This window comes from Tasmannia lanceolata, unplaced genomic scaffold, assembly GCF_043159265.1.
Source record: "Tasmannia lanceolata isolate RefF3 unplaced genomic scaffold, GAP_Taslan_0.1 ptg000008l, whole genome shotgun sequence".
NCBI classification, from domain to species: domain Eukaryota; kingdom Viridiplantae; phylum Streptophyta; class Magnoliopsida; order Canellales; family Winteraceae; genus Tasmannia; species Tasmannia lanceolata.
The window spans coordinates 66,374,037-66,392,058 of record NW_027518685.1 but is presented as its reverse complement, the minus strand read 5'-3'; the positions used below and the strand labels follow the sequence as shown (position 1 = coordinate 66,392,058).

The following is an 18,022-nucleotide window of genomic DNA, read 5'->3' as shown; positions in this document are numbered from 1 at the left end:
TTTTAACAGAATGCATAGGTTGTAGTAGGAGTTCAAACTACAACACTGTATTGGACCTGGATACGCTGGCCAACCCTAGCCTAACCTGAGGTAGCATTACCTTTATTCTAACTCGACCCAACTCGAGCCTCAGGTCGAGAACTGCCAGCCATAACTCGACCTGGCTCTAAATTTCTTAACCCTAACCCAACCTGTCTAAACTGAGTTTTCAAATAGGGCCGGAATGGATGTGAAAATACGTTCTTTTGTTCTTTTCCAACTTCTAAGATTCAAACAAATCAATTGCCAAATGGTACATGTGAGAGAGAGTACCAGTTGTACTAGTGGTTGTAGAGTGGGTGATTTTATCCATAGAAGGGGTGAATTTAGCACTTGCCTAATTTCCTCAAGATTGTTGAAGAACCTCATGCATCCTCATCTAAACAAGTTCACCGACTTTTAACCTCCTATACTGTCTCCTCAACCCTTTCCTTGAAAGATATCTTCATCATTTAACATCTATCCTTTCCTTCTACCCTCTTTCCTGACATTTTCCTTTACCTTTCTTATAAAATAAACTCCCAATGAGAGACTTTTCAACTCACAATGTCAGTATTCTCAAACTCCTCACTTTTCCCACCTCCTATTCCTGCCAAAATTCAAACCTGCAAAACCATAAAAGATTTACAACAGCTTCATGCCCAAAAGATTAAGACCGGACGAATTAGAGACCCATTTGCCGCTGCCCAAATCCTACAATTCTATGCACTCTCTGATCACCCTAATCTCCAATCCGCCCATTTGGTTTTCACCCATATGGAAGAACCCAACTGTTATTCCTATAACACCATCATCAGAGCTTTTTCCGATAGCAACCAACCATTAGAAGCCATAATTATTTATCATCAAATGCTTCATGACAGATTTGTCAAACCCAATCAGTATACATTTCCATCAGTGCTAAAAGCATGCTCTCGAGAAATAAGAATTGAAGAAGGGAAACAAATTCACTGTCAGATTATCAAACATGGGTTGAATTTGGATGACTTTGTTCTTAGTAACCTTATTCGGATGTATGTTATTTGTGGTGTCATGGATGATGCTCAACGTTTGTTCAAAGGAAGTGTTCAATCAAAGAATATTTTCGGAGGGATTGACAAGAGTGGGGAAGGAATTATTGTTATTTGGAATGTTATGATTGATGGGTATATCAGAATAGGGGAGTTTGAATCAGCACGAAAACTGTTTGATGAAATGCCTCAAAGAAGTGTGGTATCTTGGAATGGAATGATAGCTGCGTATGCACAAAATGGTTTATTTAAGGAGGCTTTGGAAGTATTTTGTGAGATGCAGACATCAGATTTACACCCCAATTATGTGACATTGGTTAGTGTTCTTCCCGCAATTTCCCGACTAGGGGCACTTGATTTGGGTGAATGGGTTCATAAGTATGTAGAGAAGAATATGATCAAGGTAGATGAAGTGCTTGGTTCTGCATTGATTGATATGTATTCAAAGTGTGGGAGCATAGATAAGGCCCTCCAGGTGTTTGATTGTTTGCCCCATAGAAATGTGGTCACTTGGAATGCGATCATCGGAGGGCTTGCAATGCACGGTCGGGCCGACGATGCACTCGATCATTTCTTTCGAATGGAACAAGCGGGAGTGGCACCTAGCGATGTAACTTTTATCAGTGTGTTGAGTGTGTGTAGCCATGCTGGATTGGTGGATGAGGGAAGATCACATTTCAAAAACATGGTTAGAGTAAACGGGTTAAGACCAAGGGTTGAGCACTATGGATGCATGGTTGATCTATTCGGTCGTGCCGGGCTCTTAAAAGAGGCTGAGGAGCTTGTATTGAACACGCCCATGAAGCCAGATGATGTGATATGGAAAGCCTTGCTTAGTGCTTGTAGACTCCATGGGGACACCGAGATGGGCGAACGGGTAGCGCGACGTCTCATGGACTTGGCTCCTCATGATAGTGGAAGCTATGTGCTTCTCTCGAATTTGTACGCCTCATTGGGCAATTGGGAAGATGTTGCTAAGGTGAGGTTAATGATGAAGGAGATGGACATTAGGAAAGACCCTGGTTGTAGTTTGATTGCAATAGATGGGATGATCCATGAGTTCCTTGTGCAGGATGAATCCCATCCAAGGGCCAAAGAGATACATTCCATGTTGGAGGAGATGGCCGTCCGGTTGAGGTCCACCGGGTACATGCCAGATACCACTCAAGTGCTGCTTAACATTGATGAGGAAGAGAAAGAAAGTGCCCTCTACTATCACAGTGAGAAGATTGCAATAGCTTTTGGGCTAATTAGCACGAACCCATCGGCAACTTTGCAGGTAGTGAAGAACCTTCGTGTTTGTGCAGATTGCCATTCGTCGATAAAACTTATTTCGAAAATTTATGATCGAAGGATAATATTGAGGGATCGAAACCGATTCCACCATTTTGAGAAGGGATCATGTTCATGTATGGACTACTGGTAATTGCTACACAAGAATACGATTCTTTTTCACCTTTTCAATGACTTCAGTAGGCATCGAGTTTTTAGCATTTTCCCGTCTACTATATAATTGGAAAAATCGGTTTCAGATTTGGACGACTTGAAGTATCAGGCTTTATAAAAACTGTCATAAAGCACACATTGTTTTAAGAGAGTTGCTACTCTCACTGAGGGCACTGAGTGTGTAATCTCTCACATGCGTCTACAATAAGAGGAAAGGACACATCAAGAAAGGACTCGCCCAAATAACTGAAATACTTTGAGAGTAGAACTAATCCAAACTGCGTTTATCAGTATCACATTCCAATCCAATTCCAATTTCCCCCGTAAACGGAATAACGATTCCAATTCTAGTGTTTATGTAAGAACTGGAATTCATCTATGGAATCAATCGTTAGTCCGATTCTAGCGTTTGGTATCATCCAGACCAATGTCAAAATGGAATCAAATTTTCAATAAATATTTCATAATATCTTAATCAATACTTTTTTTTTATAAAATGTAAAACAGTATATGTTACTAAGGCATTAACACCGTAGAAATGTCATTGCTAATATAACGAAATCAGATCCAATATAGTAATTTCACTCTAATAGCAATTTAAAGGTCCCAATGATTAGGCATTAAAACACACTTGCCATATGTAACATGCTTGATCATCACATTTTTCATGACTAGTGGCATTTTGGTCATTTTTCATATTAAGACAATTTCAAAGATACCCTTTGAGCTATGAAATGTCTAGAAACTAAGTTTAGGACATGTACATTGGGACTATTTAGTTAAGATCAAGGGGTACCATCACCAAGAGATAAAATTGGATTCAAAGACTACCGGTCTCTCTTTCATGGGCTAATCCTCGAAGGTTTAGAAATGCAACTTTTTTTTAAGATGGTGACACCAATGGGAGGGAGCAACCTCGAAGTTTAGACCTTGAGGAGTTGCATGTTCATGTTATTGTACCCAAAAATTATGGATGGGTAGCGGAGAATTCTATCAATGAGAATTGGGGTCGAAACAATCATAAGATACAGTAGGATCTGTTGGGGGTATTATTGCTGTCTGGAAGGAGGATTTATTCCGATTAGATAAGCAAATGATTTTGGGTATCAAGGACCTCGTTCGTGAAATCAAATCGACGATAGCACTAGGAGGAGGTCGGCAAATGTGAGAGTAGACCGCCTGGCCAAAGAAGGTGTTTTTCCTGGAGGTCATGAGTGTCTTTATTGCACCTGACAGGGAGGATCACTGGATTGTATTCAGGGGGCTGTAATTTTTGAATGCGTGTTATTATCATGTATATTGGGGACAACTTTTAGGAAAGTTGCAGAATTTGAAATTTTAGTGTTTTTGTTTTGGAACGGTGAATGTAAAGGGGATGGTAAAGGGGGAATAGTTTTGGATTTTTCTTTTTGAGCCTTGGAGTTATCTCCTTTGTCCTCATAAGATGTAGTTCATCGGGAACTCCTGGTCCCTTTCTAATGTAATTCTCGTATGAATTATCAATATATTTCTATCAATTTTCAAAGAAAAAATTATGGATGGGTTGACTGCTATGTAAATTCGCAGGATGCTATTAAGCAAGTACAACTCGGTCATGAAATGCTACTTTATGACGATCAGGTTGTTATTGAACCTTTTATCCAAATTCCACTGTATGTGGAATAAGGGATTGCATTAAGAAGATCCTCAAGAACAAGAAAATCTATAATTTCTTCTTATTACGTATGTGTTCTTGCAAGAACTTTAGCATAAAAGAGAAATTGATAATGAACCACCATGGAAGTGAAATTGATTATGAGCCAAATATATTTTCACAAGCCATGGGTGGAGAAGATCATACATTTTGGTATAAAGCCTTGATGGATAAGATCGATTTGATGACCAAGAATTAAGTCTATGATCTTGTAGAATTGCGGGAAGGAGTCAACCCAGTTGGGTGTACGTGGGTTTATAAATCAAAAGAGACTCATCTGGTGATGTAGACCATTATAAGGCCAAACTTGTGACTAAAGGATTCACTCAGAAAGACGACCTAAGACTCTACCATAATACATTCTCTTTGGCATCAAAGAGGGACTCACGATAATCATGACATTGGTAGCTTATTTTGTAGTATGAATGTTTGAGAATGGTTCATTGCTTGAGGATAAATTCACCCCCTTGAACGGATAACATTAAAGGGGGAATATCATTTCCCATATTGTATTTGTAGTAGGGCTGCAACTCGGGTCGGGCGGGTCGGGTTTTGGAGAACCCAACCCTACCCGAGAAATATCTCGGATCGGGTCGGGTTTTTTTTTGGAAAACCCACGATTCCCAAACCCGGCCCTACCCATGATAAATCTCGGGTTGGGTCGGGTCGGGTCGGGTTTTTTCACGTTGACGCAATTTTTTAAGGAAAATTCTTGTTTGGCAAGGCAACTCAACTCATAGAAGCAGAAATTACACTCACATTACACTTGAATCAAACAATGTTGTAATCAAACAATGTTGTAATTACAATCAAACAATGCTGAATCAAACACTTGAATCAACTCAACTCATAGAAGCAGAAATTACACTCACATACAATAACAGTGGGTGCGTAGGTTTTCACTTTTAACTTTAAAACTAACAATAGAAAAAAATGTACATACTATAACTTATGTAACTCGGGTCGGGTCGGGTCGGGCCCCTTCAAACCCGGCTCGACCCGAGATTCATGCGGGCTTTTGAATGCTCAACCCGGCTCGACCCGAAACCCATGAAACCTGAACCCAACCCAGGCTATTTTCGGGTCAGGTCGATGCGGGTCGGGTAAAACCCGGCTCGAGTTGCAGCCCTAATTTGTAGTATGAATGTTGGGTAGAAACTAAAGTGGTCTGTCCAGGTATGAAACACTGGAGGGCTGGAAAGAAGGTTATACAATATCTTCAAAGAAAGAATAATTACATACATATAGAGTGTCTGATCATCTTGAGGTGATTTAATACTCATATTCAGAATTTGCTGGGTGTCTCGATTCTAGAAAGTCTACTTTAATATTTATCTTCCTCTATTTGCCATAGATGCTATCTCACTCAGAAGTGTAGAACAGCGTTTGAGTTCTCTTTTTTTTTGGTGACGTAGGGTGTCCCCACCCCCTTTGGAAGTAGGACTATTCCCTACGGATGTGCGCAATTAGCAATAGCCCGTAAACCACGCGCATCGGGTAAGCCCGGGTGGGATTCGATCACATGTCCCCAGGGAGCAATCCCGACACTTATGCCGAAGAGCCACACCCGTCCGGGCTCTGTGCGTTTGAGTTCTCATTGGTTATCTACTATGATAAGAACAGTAAGAGTGGGGGAGGTAATAAGCTCCATGACATAATGTATCTTTCTGTAAAAGAGAGCTTTAGAAATGGCTATTAAACATATTTACACTAAATTGATGATTGTAGATCCTATGAAAAAAAAAGAAGGTTTAGTCCAAATAATTAATATCTTCAGAATTGACTTTATTTGGTCATTTCAGCAACTTGCTTTTTTTAGTTGACAGAAAATTAAAACCACTAGAACTGATTTATGCTAAAATCTGGGCGCCCTTGCAAGAACAGGAGTGAAAAGGAGCCCCCATTGGCTGCTGATGGCCAAAGTGCAACCATTATAAATGAACTTTGGCCATGTGCAGCCAGTGGTGACTCCCTGCAGTTTAGCATCCCTCTTTTGAATAATAAATTTAGGGAAATGATAAATGCGCCCCTCTTCATCACTTGGGACACCCAAATGCGTTGTACGTGGCAATCAGGACTGTTCATTCCTTCAAATGTGAAGTACATAAGCCCCTTTGCAATCATAGATACGCTGTAGCTGGGTCCTAAAACCACTAGAACTAGCTCCCTTGAAAAAAAAAAAAAAAAGGAACGAAAAGATGCCCCTATAGGCTGCACATGGCCAAAGTGCAGCCATTATAAATAATGGTGCCCTTCAGTTTAGCTTCCCTATTTTGAATATTTAATGTAGACTACTGATATTTGAACTGCCGAGTTTTGATAATGGGCCGAACTCCCATTGATTATAAGGGATTTGCTAGGGACCATCCGAGAAGGCATTTCGTAGACACGCTGTTGAATGAGAGAGCATCCACATCGGCTCAGATTTTGTCTTATTCATTTAATTCATCTGACGTGGCTGCTCTCTAGTGCAAATGCCAGTCAGCGAAATGCCTTTATATGGCTGCTAGCCTGCTAATCAATTTTTATTTCCAATAAAATTTGATTACCGCCCATGAAAACGATTTACCTAAAGACGTGCACGCATAAGAACATATTAGCATCCCACGTTTTTCATTGCATAGCATTAAACAAAATGTACAGTGGGACCCACATATTCGGATGATCTAAACCATCCATTCGTTGGTCTCTACCATAGATAGGTGGGCCCACTGTTCTTTTTCCACCATATAAATACATTTCACAAAATACAAAGAAAAACAACTAACATTTTCTCCTAATGGCTCTCTATACAGGAACCCTTCACCCCCCTTCTCTTTGCAGGCCACTCAGGAATTCAATTACTTTACCCCGGGCCTCATCTTCTCTCTCCTTTCGTTCTTCACCTTTCAATCTCGGTCTCAGGAAGCCCATCTCGATCCGATCGAGTTCCATTGCTGGTATGGAATTTTTAAGGCTTTTTTTTTCTCATTTAGATACTATTTTGTTCTAGAATTTGATGCTTGTTATGTTATTGCTTTGTTGGTCTTTTCTGTTTGTCTGATTGCTATTACACCCATTTTGAAATTATTTGTTCTGATTATTGATTGTTATGTTTTCTCTCTGGAAATGATTGTGGAGCTATATTGAATTCTATCAGAATTACTGACATTTTTAGCTCAATTCTTGTGATACCCAAGTTGTAATTTTTTGGTTTAAGGTCTTGGGTGCTAATTTAGGGGAGCTTATGCTATTTAACCCAATTTATCTTTTTTTTTTTTCGTTTTCCTTTTCTTTTTTCCCCCTTCTCTTGGGCTACTTTCTATTTTCATTGACTGTATACGCGAGTTCATCAGTGTTAACAGTTCTGTGAATAGAAAGTTCAAATTCCATACTTTATATTGAGAATATAAAAATTAAAAGCATAGTTTTCTTCAATGGTATAAGGAGTCCCTGATGAAGTCCAAAGTTTGCTGCTCATCTATTGGTTTTGTCCTTCTCTGGGCCTCAATTTGGGCACTAGATTAGACTGAGAAGAGAAAGGGGAAAGAAAATTCTGGGCTAGTGATTAGTGATATACTGTTAATAATCTCGTGTTTTGAAACTGTAGACTATGAATGTTGTTACGACATAAGTATCAAAGAAAAGTAGAAAACCCGCAAAGGAAAATCAAACTTGATTTCCATTATGCAGAAATAGCGTTGCAGCCGTTTCACAGGGTGCTTTCTTTTCTTTATTTAATAGGAAGGTCACTATTACTTCTCGCTGCAAGTTCATTAGATGAAGTTGTGGCTACACACTGTAGCTCCTCATTGGAAAGTTTGGCCATAGACAAACTTTAAACGACATGTAATATATGTTTTGTGAAATGTAACCATATGGTTGTTTGACTATATGTCCAAAGAAGTCGAATGCATTTGTTAGGTGATAAATTACTTATTTTTCTGTCATTCATTAGGCTTGCTTCTTTTTTTTTTTTCCAGGGATATCCATCTTTCTTTTCTATGATGCAATTTTAATCATCTCATGTTATTTGCAGGTTTCCGAGAAATTGATAAAGGATTCTCAGTACTTATGTGCTTTTTCCCAGCTATATGATTGTAGCTGCTTCTTTAGTAATTAGGCAAAGTTTTTCTATTGTTTTTTCTGTTTGAATAATAACAATATGGTTTGTTCATGAGAGAATCACAAATATAAGAAACCAATAGTGACAAGGACGGTTATTAAATCATGAAGTAGAACACTGAGAGCCAACAACATGTGACACCCACTCCTTGTGTGAGGGAATTCACCTCTGAATTAAAGTTCCAGATAATATGAAAGATACTTGGACTGTAGTGTAAATCCAGTCATGTTTACAGTGAATTTCACTAAGCAAATCTACCTCCATCACGGGAAGCCTGAGAACTGTGGGGATCACCACACTTTTTCTTAGTACACGAACCTTCAGACAAAGAATAACCACACAAACCCGGACATCATGAAATAAAAATTAATCCCATAAGAAATTAAATGAATGAGGAAGTGAGAACAATGCAGTTTTCATCCTGTTTTCAGTATTAAATACAACAACAGCTGAAAGCCATCAGTTGAACATTCTCAAAATTCTGGAAATCCAGCTCAATAAGAAAAATAAGCTATCAGTTGAGCAGGTTGGTTGAAGTGGAAGCATGTTTCAGGAGTTCTGTGCGACCGTAAAATACCTACCAAGCTGAAGGGAAAGTTTTGTAAGACAGCTGTGAGGCCAGCCATGCTGTACGGCTCAGAATGTTGGGCCGCCAAGAAGCAGCATGTGCATAGGATGAGTGTAGCGGAGATGCGAATGCTTAGATGGATGTGCGGCTACACATGGTTAGATAGAATTAAAAATGAGGACATCTTTAAAAAGGTGGGGGTGGCACCAATTGAGGAGAAGAGAGAGCACCGCTTAAGATGGTTTGGGCATATCCAACGTAGGCCTTTGGATGCTCCAGTGAGAAGAAGTGACTCGGACCAAGTTGATGGAGTAAAAAGAGGTAGGGGCTGCCGAAAACAACTTGGGTTGAAACAGTGAGGAAAGACTTGATGGCTAGGAACATAACAGAGAACATGACCTTGGATAGCGGAGAATGGAAGAAAATGATCCATGTAGACAAACCCAACTAGTGTCAGGATTAGACTTAGTCAATTTGAGCCGGGTAGATCCTTCACCTTTTTCATGAAAATTTTCTAAAGGATTCATTAGCCGACCCCAACTAGTTTGGGACAAAGGCTTAGTTGTGGTGAGTTGAGTTGAGACTACTCTCAGTTTTCACATTTCTCTTCCTAAACCTAATTAGACTCCTAGAAAAAAAATAGAAAGTTCTTAATCTCAAAACAGTCCAATATATTCCACCACAAGACCTTTTAAAACCCATAAAAACAACTCCTAAATCTAAATAAAATTCACTAATGCTCTTAAAATAGAAAATGACAATTCTTTAGGGATTTCAGCTTAAACCCACGCTTGTGGCCTCACTGTTATGTCTCCAGGAAATCATCTTGACATCATGGTGACAGAAACAAGAAGGCCCATTTTCTACTCGTTTTGATTTCGATGATGCTCCAGGTGATTTAGGACTGCTCTGAACTTCAACATTCAACCTGATTGGTATGAGTGTTGCCGACGGCTCCAAAAGAACTGATCTTACCTCCCCTATGTGATTCTTAAAAATGCATCTGTACCCGACATCTATGAATATCCTTCCCTCTTATGCCTTAAATTTCTTGTGTCAGCCAATAATATATTATCTGAATTCTTCTCTCAGTTTTAGTCTAGAATTTGCTTACCTTCTAATCCAAATAAGGTTGGAGCCGTTTTCTTTCAAAATGCATGCAACTTTCTCATCAGTGGAAACCTAGTTGGATTTCTGATATTGGCTTGGCTTGGAATTGACTATTGATAATACATCTGTTTTATACTTCTTGCGGACACCGTGTTATGTTGTGCGTCATAACCATTTATTTTTGACACAAGCTTCATATTTTGAATAAAAGTTTTTTTAACCATTTATTTCTGACACAAGCTTCAATTTTTGAATAAAAGTTTCTTTTTTTTTTAATGATTGCATACGAATTGAATTCTATAATTCTATCTGTAAACTCTATCTCCTGGTACCCCTGTAAATGGGGATCTGTGTCCATCTGATGGAGCCTACCATCGGCCATGGTCTAGAACACACACAACTTGGTGGCTTGCATTGCAAATGGATGGATGAAAAGAAAAATAAATGGTCCACATGTAATGCAAGAATTCCACTGTCAAATGGTTAGCAACGACCAAACAATTACGGTATTTTCGCCATCACTCATTCATGGCAGGCCCACTAGATGGGCAGTCTGGAGCCAAAACATGTACCAATGTATACAGGAGATGAAGAATTCATATAGAAGCTCATGATGGATTTAAAACGACCTATTAGTTATACTCTGGCATGGTAGTTTTTCATTTTATCGATGGAAACCAGTAACTCATTCATCATTCACTAATGGCAGTTAGTGATTGATGAATGAGTTACTGGCTAGAATATTCCAGGGTTTGATGTGAAACTACAATGTAATCTTCTGGTGCTTTGTTATACCATTTTTTTCAAAACAAGGACCTTATAATAATGACTTGTCTTATCACTTTGTTATAGCCAGTTGATGATAACTTCTTCAATGTTTCAGCACCAACTACCTCTGGGAGCATTGCACCAGCAATTTTATTGACCGATAATGCACTGAAACATTTGAATAAGATGAGGTCTGAGCGACATGAAGATTTATGTTTAAGAATTGGAGTTAAGCAAGGTGGCTGCTCTGGCATGTCTTACACAATGGAGTTTGAGAATCGAGCCAATGCAAGGCCAGATGACTCAGTCATCGAATACAACGGTTTTGTGATTGGTATGTCCCTTCATCATCTGTTCTGTCTTTCCCGAGGACCTTAAGAAGAAATATCAGTTCTTCTATATGTGAATTGCTGAAACTTTGTTGTAATGGTTTTATTACGCGTTGCTCTGTTCTGTATCTTTTTTCTTCCTCTTCCTTTTTTTCTTCTTTTTTTATTTTATTTTATTTTTTTCTATATTTTTCAACTCTCTCTCTCTCTCTCTCTCTCTCTCTCTCTCGTTGGGTTTATTTTTTTTGCAATGTGGCGTGTGTTACTATTCACTAGTGTTAATGAAAGGTATTCTAGTCATTGTATTATAGTACTCGTGCTAATATAAGGTAAGAAAGACAAGCTTCCTCTCTATGCAATTTCCCACAACATTTCTCTTCTACTTCGTGAGTTTTCTCCTCTTCTTCATCTCTCTTCTTGTTTTTTTTTCTTGAATGGACGAAATATTAATTAAAAGAAAAGGACCGAGATGATCAAATACAGGCAAGAATATGAAATAAGAACAATTTACTCGATCAAATTAGATGGTCAAGTAAGATTCATCTCTCTTCTCTATCAACCCTACTCGATCATATTTGCACCATGGTATCAGAGCCAGCCCCAGGCAAATTTGTTTTGCCTTCTTCTTCTGTTTTCATTTAGGCCCATTTTCATCGTTGACATTATCCAAGAGATAAACCAACATCTACCCTTGTTTTTCCATTGGAAATGAAAAGGGGTTTGCATCTTATGTGGACATTTTTGAAGGCTGATACCAGATCTGCAATCGTTCTGTAGTTTCAAAGCTTCAATAATATGCCCTCAAGATTTTGGATTTTTTCCCATTCTTTCGGCCAGTTTTTGGAGATTGTGCATTCTGATTGTGATTAGGAAGGATTTCTCCAGATTTTGATTTTCTCTTTGGGTCCTTTTTGGCTCACAAAGCTGCTGGCACCCTTCATTTGAGCAGCAATGATGTATTCAAGGTATGGTGATCATTTTTGCACCCAAAACAGGGATTTTTTCTCCTTTTTAGCTGTAAGGTTGTTATCAGTCTTTATCTGTGGGATTGCCCCTGTTACTATATTTAATTATCAATCTTGTTGTTAAGCTTATTTCTTCCTATTATCAGTCATTTCCTACTTTTATTACTCCTTATTTATTTTTCAAAAAAAAAAAATGTTATTAGTCCTTGTTGGCTCAGTAGGATACCTTCTTTTTGTGCTCTCTTGACATTTATCAATCCTTTTCCCTCATAAGTAGAACTATTTTTTTTTTTTTGAAATTGTGATATATATTAAGAGAAAAAGCGGAACCGAGATGGTCCACAGATTACATATAGGAAAAGGAGGAAAAAGAAAAAACAAATAAAATACAATTACAATTAAGGCGGTAAATAATCGAACCACTCCAACTCCTGCCTATTAACCCCTGATTTCGCTAAAGCATCTGCTTCTTCATTCGCTGATCTTCTAACGTGCACAAAAGATATCTCCGACCTCGACACCCAATCAGAAATTTCGTCAATAAGGCTGAGAAATCTCCATGGAGGAGGAATGATGCCAGAGAGCCATCTAACAACATTAGATGAATCCCCTTCCACAATCACGTTATCCAAAATATTCCTTTCTAGGTGAAGAATACCATAAAACGCTGCTTTCACTTCAGCCTCTGACGAGTTAGATATCCCGTTTGGACCGGAGAAAGCCCATTCCACAACACCTTCATGAATCCTCAAAAGACCACCAAAACCTGAAGGACCCGGGTTTCCAAAAGATGCACCATCAACATTTAACTTACAGAAACCCAAGGGAGGCGGAGCCCACTTTTGAATTACCTTAGGTCTACTTAATCTCTCCTTACAGACAATATCCCACCTCTCTCACAAATCATAAGCCGACACAAACTTGAACATTGGAAGACTCTTCGCCCATTGAACAACTAAGGCGATAAGTAGAACTATTCTTTCTGATATATCTTGTTTGAGTGGAGAATGATTGTTATCAATCCTTGTTCAATCTCTTGGTGTGCCTTGTATCATGGATATAACCCCTATTCATACCTATAAACCAATGAGAACAGAAAATATTTATCACTACCATTTATCATTTAAGCCACTTCATCAAATTAATTGCAAAGGACTTGTACTATCACCCTTTATGTGCAAGGTTGCATGATGATAGGGCTACTTACTAGGACTACACGGCCATAGGCTGGTACTCCAAATGCCGAAAAATGGGATGTCAGTTATTCCATTATTCTTGATTTGCTATTTAACTCTATGGAACCATCTATTGCTCGAGTATACATGTTCTGTGATTTAACTTTGAAACTATGGAACAAATTGGTTGCGGCTTTTGCCCTCGGTAAACTCGATAGCCATGTATATCAACTTACCCAACCAATACTAACATGTAAGAAAGGGGCTCGATCTATGGGGAAGTATTTTGGCTTATTGGAGACCCCTGTCTGAATTTCGGGAAGAAGCTGCTAAGCTTAGTAAACATGAGGAGAAACATCAAATTTACACGTTTCTTGGTGAACTTCATCCTGGTTTAACCAAACCAAGGCTCTTGTACTTGCTACTCGATATCTTCCTCCTCTCAGCACTGTCTATGGAATTCTCTTTGCTAAGGAGGAGCAACGATCTCTAATGTCTAGTGCTATAATGATTCCTCAAGATCTAACTGCCCTTGTATCGGATTCTCGACTCCCTCCAGCTGGTCGAGGTAGAGGGGCTAATCGGGCCATGGCAGTCATAGCGTTGTGGACTTGTGGTAGACTGCTAGTTGTGGGTGTGGCAAGTCCATGGTTACCTGTACTCACAGTGGAGTCATGGGGCATGACCATGACCATTCTTACAATCTAAGTGGATATCGTGATGGGATTTCAGCTCGCCCTCTGGCTCTCTCTGCTGCTCCTACTTGTCCATTTGTTCCGACAGTTTCCATCTACTAGCCCTATGTTGTAAAGAGAGGAGGGCTGTACTATTTTTATGATGATTTGGATTGCTCGAATGCTCCTCTTCCTGAGTCTATTTTGGATCCTGTTATCTATGCCTCTCAATTTACCTTTCCTTTTGTATATAGTCTCGAGACTTTATTTTTGTGGCATGTTAGACTGAGGCATGTGTGGGATTCTAGTCCACATGCTTTCTTAACATATTCGAAATATTTAATCCTCACATGCCTATGGTCATTTGAATGATTATGAATCTTTTGATTTGATTCTTATGGATTAGATGCCTGCTAGTAGCATTTTAAGCCCGCTTCAGTCTATTTATTTGATCAAGATTTCACATTGAATAATTTAAAAAAAAAGATTCCACATTGAATATCTCTTAAAAAAAAAAAGAAAAAAAAGAAAGTTTCCACACATTGAATATTGTTTCATTTCTATTAAGAGATTCTTCTATTTAAGTACTATACTGAAGATCTCATTATAATCTATGTATTGAATTAAACCCCTAAGACACCCAAAAAGCGCTTTGTTCCTCTCTAATAAATTCAACTTTTAAGTTTGATTTTGAATATATACATAGATCAATGAAAATAATTTCAATTAGATTAGGTAACAGCTCCCAAGTGTAATTCCTGTGAAGTGGTTTGTTTTTCTTCACTTCCATTTTCATGGCTCGGTGTATGAAGCGTCTTCCTTTTTCGCAAAGTCGTTGATTCTGAGACGCTCCTGTTGGGCGGAAATTGTTCTGAAAAATACCAAATTGGTTCCTATTTCAATAGTTTGGATCTTCTATGACCTGCATTAGATGCCACCACTGTGACCTAAACTTGTATGAGAGTAAAGTCAAGTGATAGGACGTCTTTTGAAATGATAGAAAATTTGTAGAAGGGCTGGACCCTTTTGTGACTTATGGCTTTAATATATCCTCAAATTCATAATCACTCTCAGAAGATGCTCAAAAACCTGTAATCGGACAAGAACTCGTCCAAGGTAAGTAGAGTCTAGAGTTGTTATCTTTCGGGAAAAAAACGGTAAAATGGTCTCCTCAGGCAGGTGACAGACGTGGCAAGATTTTTAATGAATTGGGCAAATCAAAGGAGTTTTTTTCTCTTTTTTGTGTTTCTCTGTAAGATGGCTGATCTCTCCTTTGTTTCTTCTTTGTCCGCAGTGTGTGATCCAAAGAGCCTACTCTTCCTGTTTGGAATGCAGTTGGACTTCAGCGATGCACTCATCGGCGGTGGCTTCTCGTTCAAGAACCCCAATGCTACACAAACCTGTGGTTGTGGTAAATCCTTCGCTGCCGAAATGTAAACATTTATGAAAAAACTTACAACTTATAATATGTTTCTACATCTGTAAGATAAAGATTCTAGTTATCAGGTAAATGAGCAGCCATTCGGTTGTCGATCATTCCACTGTAGATTCTGAAACTGTTCATGTAGTCGCTCTCTTTGCATAATATGTAGCATTTCCATTTTATGGTCGGGACTGAAGTGCCACGGGTGAACTGGGATCAAACCCGGAGCTAGAACCATCTGATTGAACTGTGTTCTCAACTCATGCAAATTGAGGCAAAAAGTAGCATGATGTACAAATTGACTGATGTTGAAGAATCAGCGGATTAGTTTTGGTCAGGGGTGAAATACGACTCGAACCCAAGTAAAATGGCTCCAACAGCATGGTACTTCATGTGTGGACGCTTGATGAGGCGAGCACTCAGCTGATGAAATGAGACCAAATTCATTCGATTCTTCGAGGGGAACCATATCAAGGCTCTAAAAACCGAACGTGCGAGATCAAAAGAGCGAGTACTTGAGCATGCAAAGCAAGCCAACCAAGGTCCCCATTCCGAAATAGATCGCTAAAAAATTCCATTGCAAGTTTTTTCTAAGCAAAAATTTCAATTTCAAGTTTTTTATAAAAAAGTTTACCTAAATAATGGGTTATCAAATGTTTAAATTTGATCTTTAGGCTCCCTTTCTTTCGACGTAAAATGGGCATGGAGATGGTGAGAAGTGGCATGAGAATAGAGTATTTTTTTTTTTTTTTTCATGTTATTTGCCCACTTCAGATCATCTCATTACTCTTGCCCTTTCAATTCTCTCCGTCTCCCACTCCCTGTCTCCTCTCTCATCACTTGGTAAACTAATGTTCCATGAAAAAAAAAAAAAAAATAGTGGCAGCCAAACATGGCCTTAATGAAATATTCTATAGCCAATGGTTCCCTATCAAGTTTTTGTGACATGGTTGAGAAATTTTGGTATTGGAAAAGAGTTGCAAAGTCAATTCTCTTCTCATTCAAAGCAAAGAAACAAGATTTAAATCTTGGATCGGACCACCAAATTCTAGCAGACTAATAAAGTATATCACTAAACTAGAATGAAAATCAGTTTTATGAAATTTATAGATTGATTTTCGCTAATGATATTGGGTATCGCTAATGATTTTCGCTAAAATTGGTGTAAAACAATTTTACACAGATTTGATCACTTAAAATGGGCATGAAAAAATCTTTTATGATCATTTAACTCGAAAGAAACAGAGCTTGAATAAAGAATCATTTGCACACATGATTATCTTATTTGGTTTTTGGCCTCAAGTATTGAAATATGAACATTTTTTCATGTGTTTGAACTATGTGTTGGTGAGCCATTGATTTGAAATTATACGGTGGGTTAGGATCATCCTATGGAGAAGATTTTCTGGGCACCACTCTATCTATGTCAGGGCCCAACAAATGAAAGGTTTGGATCACCCAAATAATGTGGACCTCACTGTATTTTTGGGCTGTACGTGCATGCATGGCCATCTACGGACATTACATACTTCGAGAATAAGAAAAAAAACCCTTTTCAATTAAGGCATGCTGAATACCAACCGATAGATCGTACACATTCGCAAGTTTGATCATCAGAGGACTCTTAGTCGACGGATTGGACGGCTATCTAACCGTTATCCGACCATTGGTTCGTGACCAATCGCTAAACGTGGACCCTATAACCCACTCTCTCGGTGGTGCCCATCATATGAGCCAAGAGCTCATAAAATAAAACTCAAATGTGGTAGGCTTTATACCACCCCTCTCAGCGTAAAGTAGAACTCAAAAGGTGATGGGCTTTATATACCCCTCTCAACCTTTTCAAAACTGCATGTCTTTTACATCCATCTGAAGTGGACCCTATAGTGGATGGGACAAGATTTACACCAATAAACAAACTCACTAGAAAAAAAAATGAACATTAGATACGATCATTATCATAAATTTTAAGAGCTCAATTTCAAAAAAGAAAAAAAATTCTTATTAGACAAACTAAGAATTACATCAAAGATTTGCAAACAATGATAATTCAAAATTAAATTACCAGGTAGGACCAATCTCATGTACAATTCTAGTATAAATATAGGAGCCTGTCTATGTATATTTGGTTCAATTTTTTAATTAGCCTTCCACTACAAACTACAAAAAATTCTCCCTTTCTTTCGTTGGACCTTTTAACCACAGCATAGAAGTCGCCGTGGCACGCAAAATATTGATGCAACTGCACCTGAGATTTTCTCGAAAAATCAGTCTGACCCATTTCTTGAATACTCGGGAAAGACACCTCAGAGCTTAAGATTTCCTCTTCTTGTTCGAACTGAATTTGCCACCTTTATGTCCTCTTTTTTTGTTATCATTCTCCATTTCTTTGTGTTTTTCCTGTTTCTCCATCTTCCTATTGGACTTCACACTAATAAGCCCACTTGACGATATTTTACCCACGCCATTTTGAAGAGCAGTCTCGAAATCAGCTTCCCTATCCACAATTGCATACTGTTGCAAGAGCTCTGGATTCAGAATGCTCTCTGTCTCGGCTTTCATCTTCTCCTGAATACAACTCTATTTAAGTTTGATATGAAGCAAGTTTACAAGACGGACAGGAAATTAGACTGGGAACTAAAAAGTTTACCTTGACTTCATTTGCTGCATCATTAAGATCGTCATCCAAAGATACACTGTGTGGTAGCATCACAACC

The 18,022-nt window shown here is 38.6% G+C and overlaps 3 protein-coding genes across 3 annotated transcripts in view; 2 read left to right on the top strand and 1 right to left on the bottom strand.

The window, feature by feature from the left end:
* Positions 1-261: 261 nt before the first annotated feature.
* Positions 262-2,507, top strand: LOC143883750 (pentatricopeptide repeat-containing protein At5g48910-like). The gene has a single exon (XM_077387069.1). It carries the CDS (start codon positions 586-588, stop codon positions 2,473-2,475), a length of 1,890 nt encoding a protein of 629 aa, XP_077243184.1. The 5' UTR covers positions 262-585; the 3' UTR covers positions 2,476-2,507.
* Positions 2,508-6,939: 4,432 nt separating this feature from the next.
* CPISCA (chloroplast-localized ISCA-like protein) lies at positions 6,940-15,487 on the top strand. Its single transcript, XM_077389696.1, has 3 exons — positions 6,940-7,127; positions 10,855-11,073; positions 15,177-15,487. Exons 1-3 carry the CDS (start codon positions 6,968-6,970, stop codon positions 15,317-15,319), a joined length of 522 nt encoding a protein of 173 aa, XP_077245811.1. The 5' UTR covers positions 6,940-6,967; the 3' UTR covers positions 15,320-15,487.
* A 1,773-nt stretch (positions 15,488-17,260) lies between these two features.
* Positions 17,261-18,022, bottom strand: part of LOC143885484 (RNA cytidine acetyltransferase 1-like) — a 94,155-nt gene continuing 93,393 nt past the window's right edge. Inside the window, exons 25-26 of the mRNA XM_077389695.1 lie at positions 17,956-18,021; positions 17,261-17,873 (exon numbers count right to left, since the gene is read on the bottom strand). Coding sequence (XP_077245810.1) covers positions 17,619-17,873; positions 17,956-18,021 — 321 coding nt within the window. The 3' untranslated portion in view covers positions 17,261-17,618. The remainder of the gene's footprint in view (positions 17,874-17,955; position 18,022) is intronic.

Bases quoted from the DNA above. Each gene is read 5' to 3' on its own strand.
- LOC143883750 (XM_077387069.1), top strand. From the start codon at position 586: ATGTCAGTATTCTCAAACTCCTCACTTTTCCCACCTCCTATTCCTGCC.
- CPISCA (XM_077389696.1), top strand. From the start codon at position 6,968: ATGGCTCTCTATACAGGAACCCTTCACCCCCCTTCTCTTTGCAGGCCA. The intron at 7,128-10,854 runs GTATGGAATTTT...TCAATGTTTCAG, and splicing joins CCGATCGAGTTCCATTGCTG to CACCAACTACCTCTGGGAGC. The intron at 11,074-15,176 runs GTATGTCCCTTC...CTTTGTCCGCAG, and splicing joins ATACAACGGTTTTGTGATTG to TGTGTGATCCAAAGAGCCTA.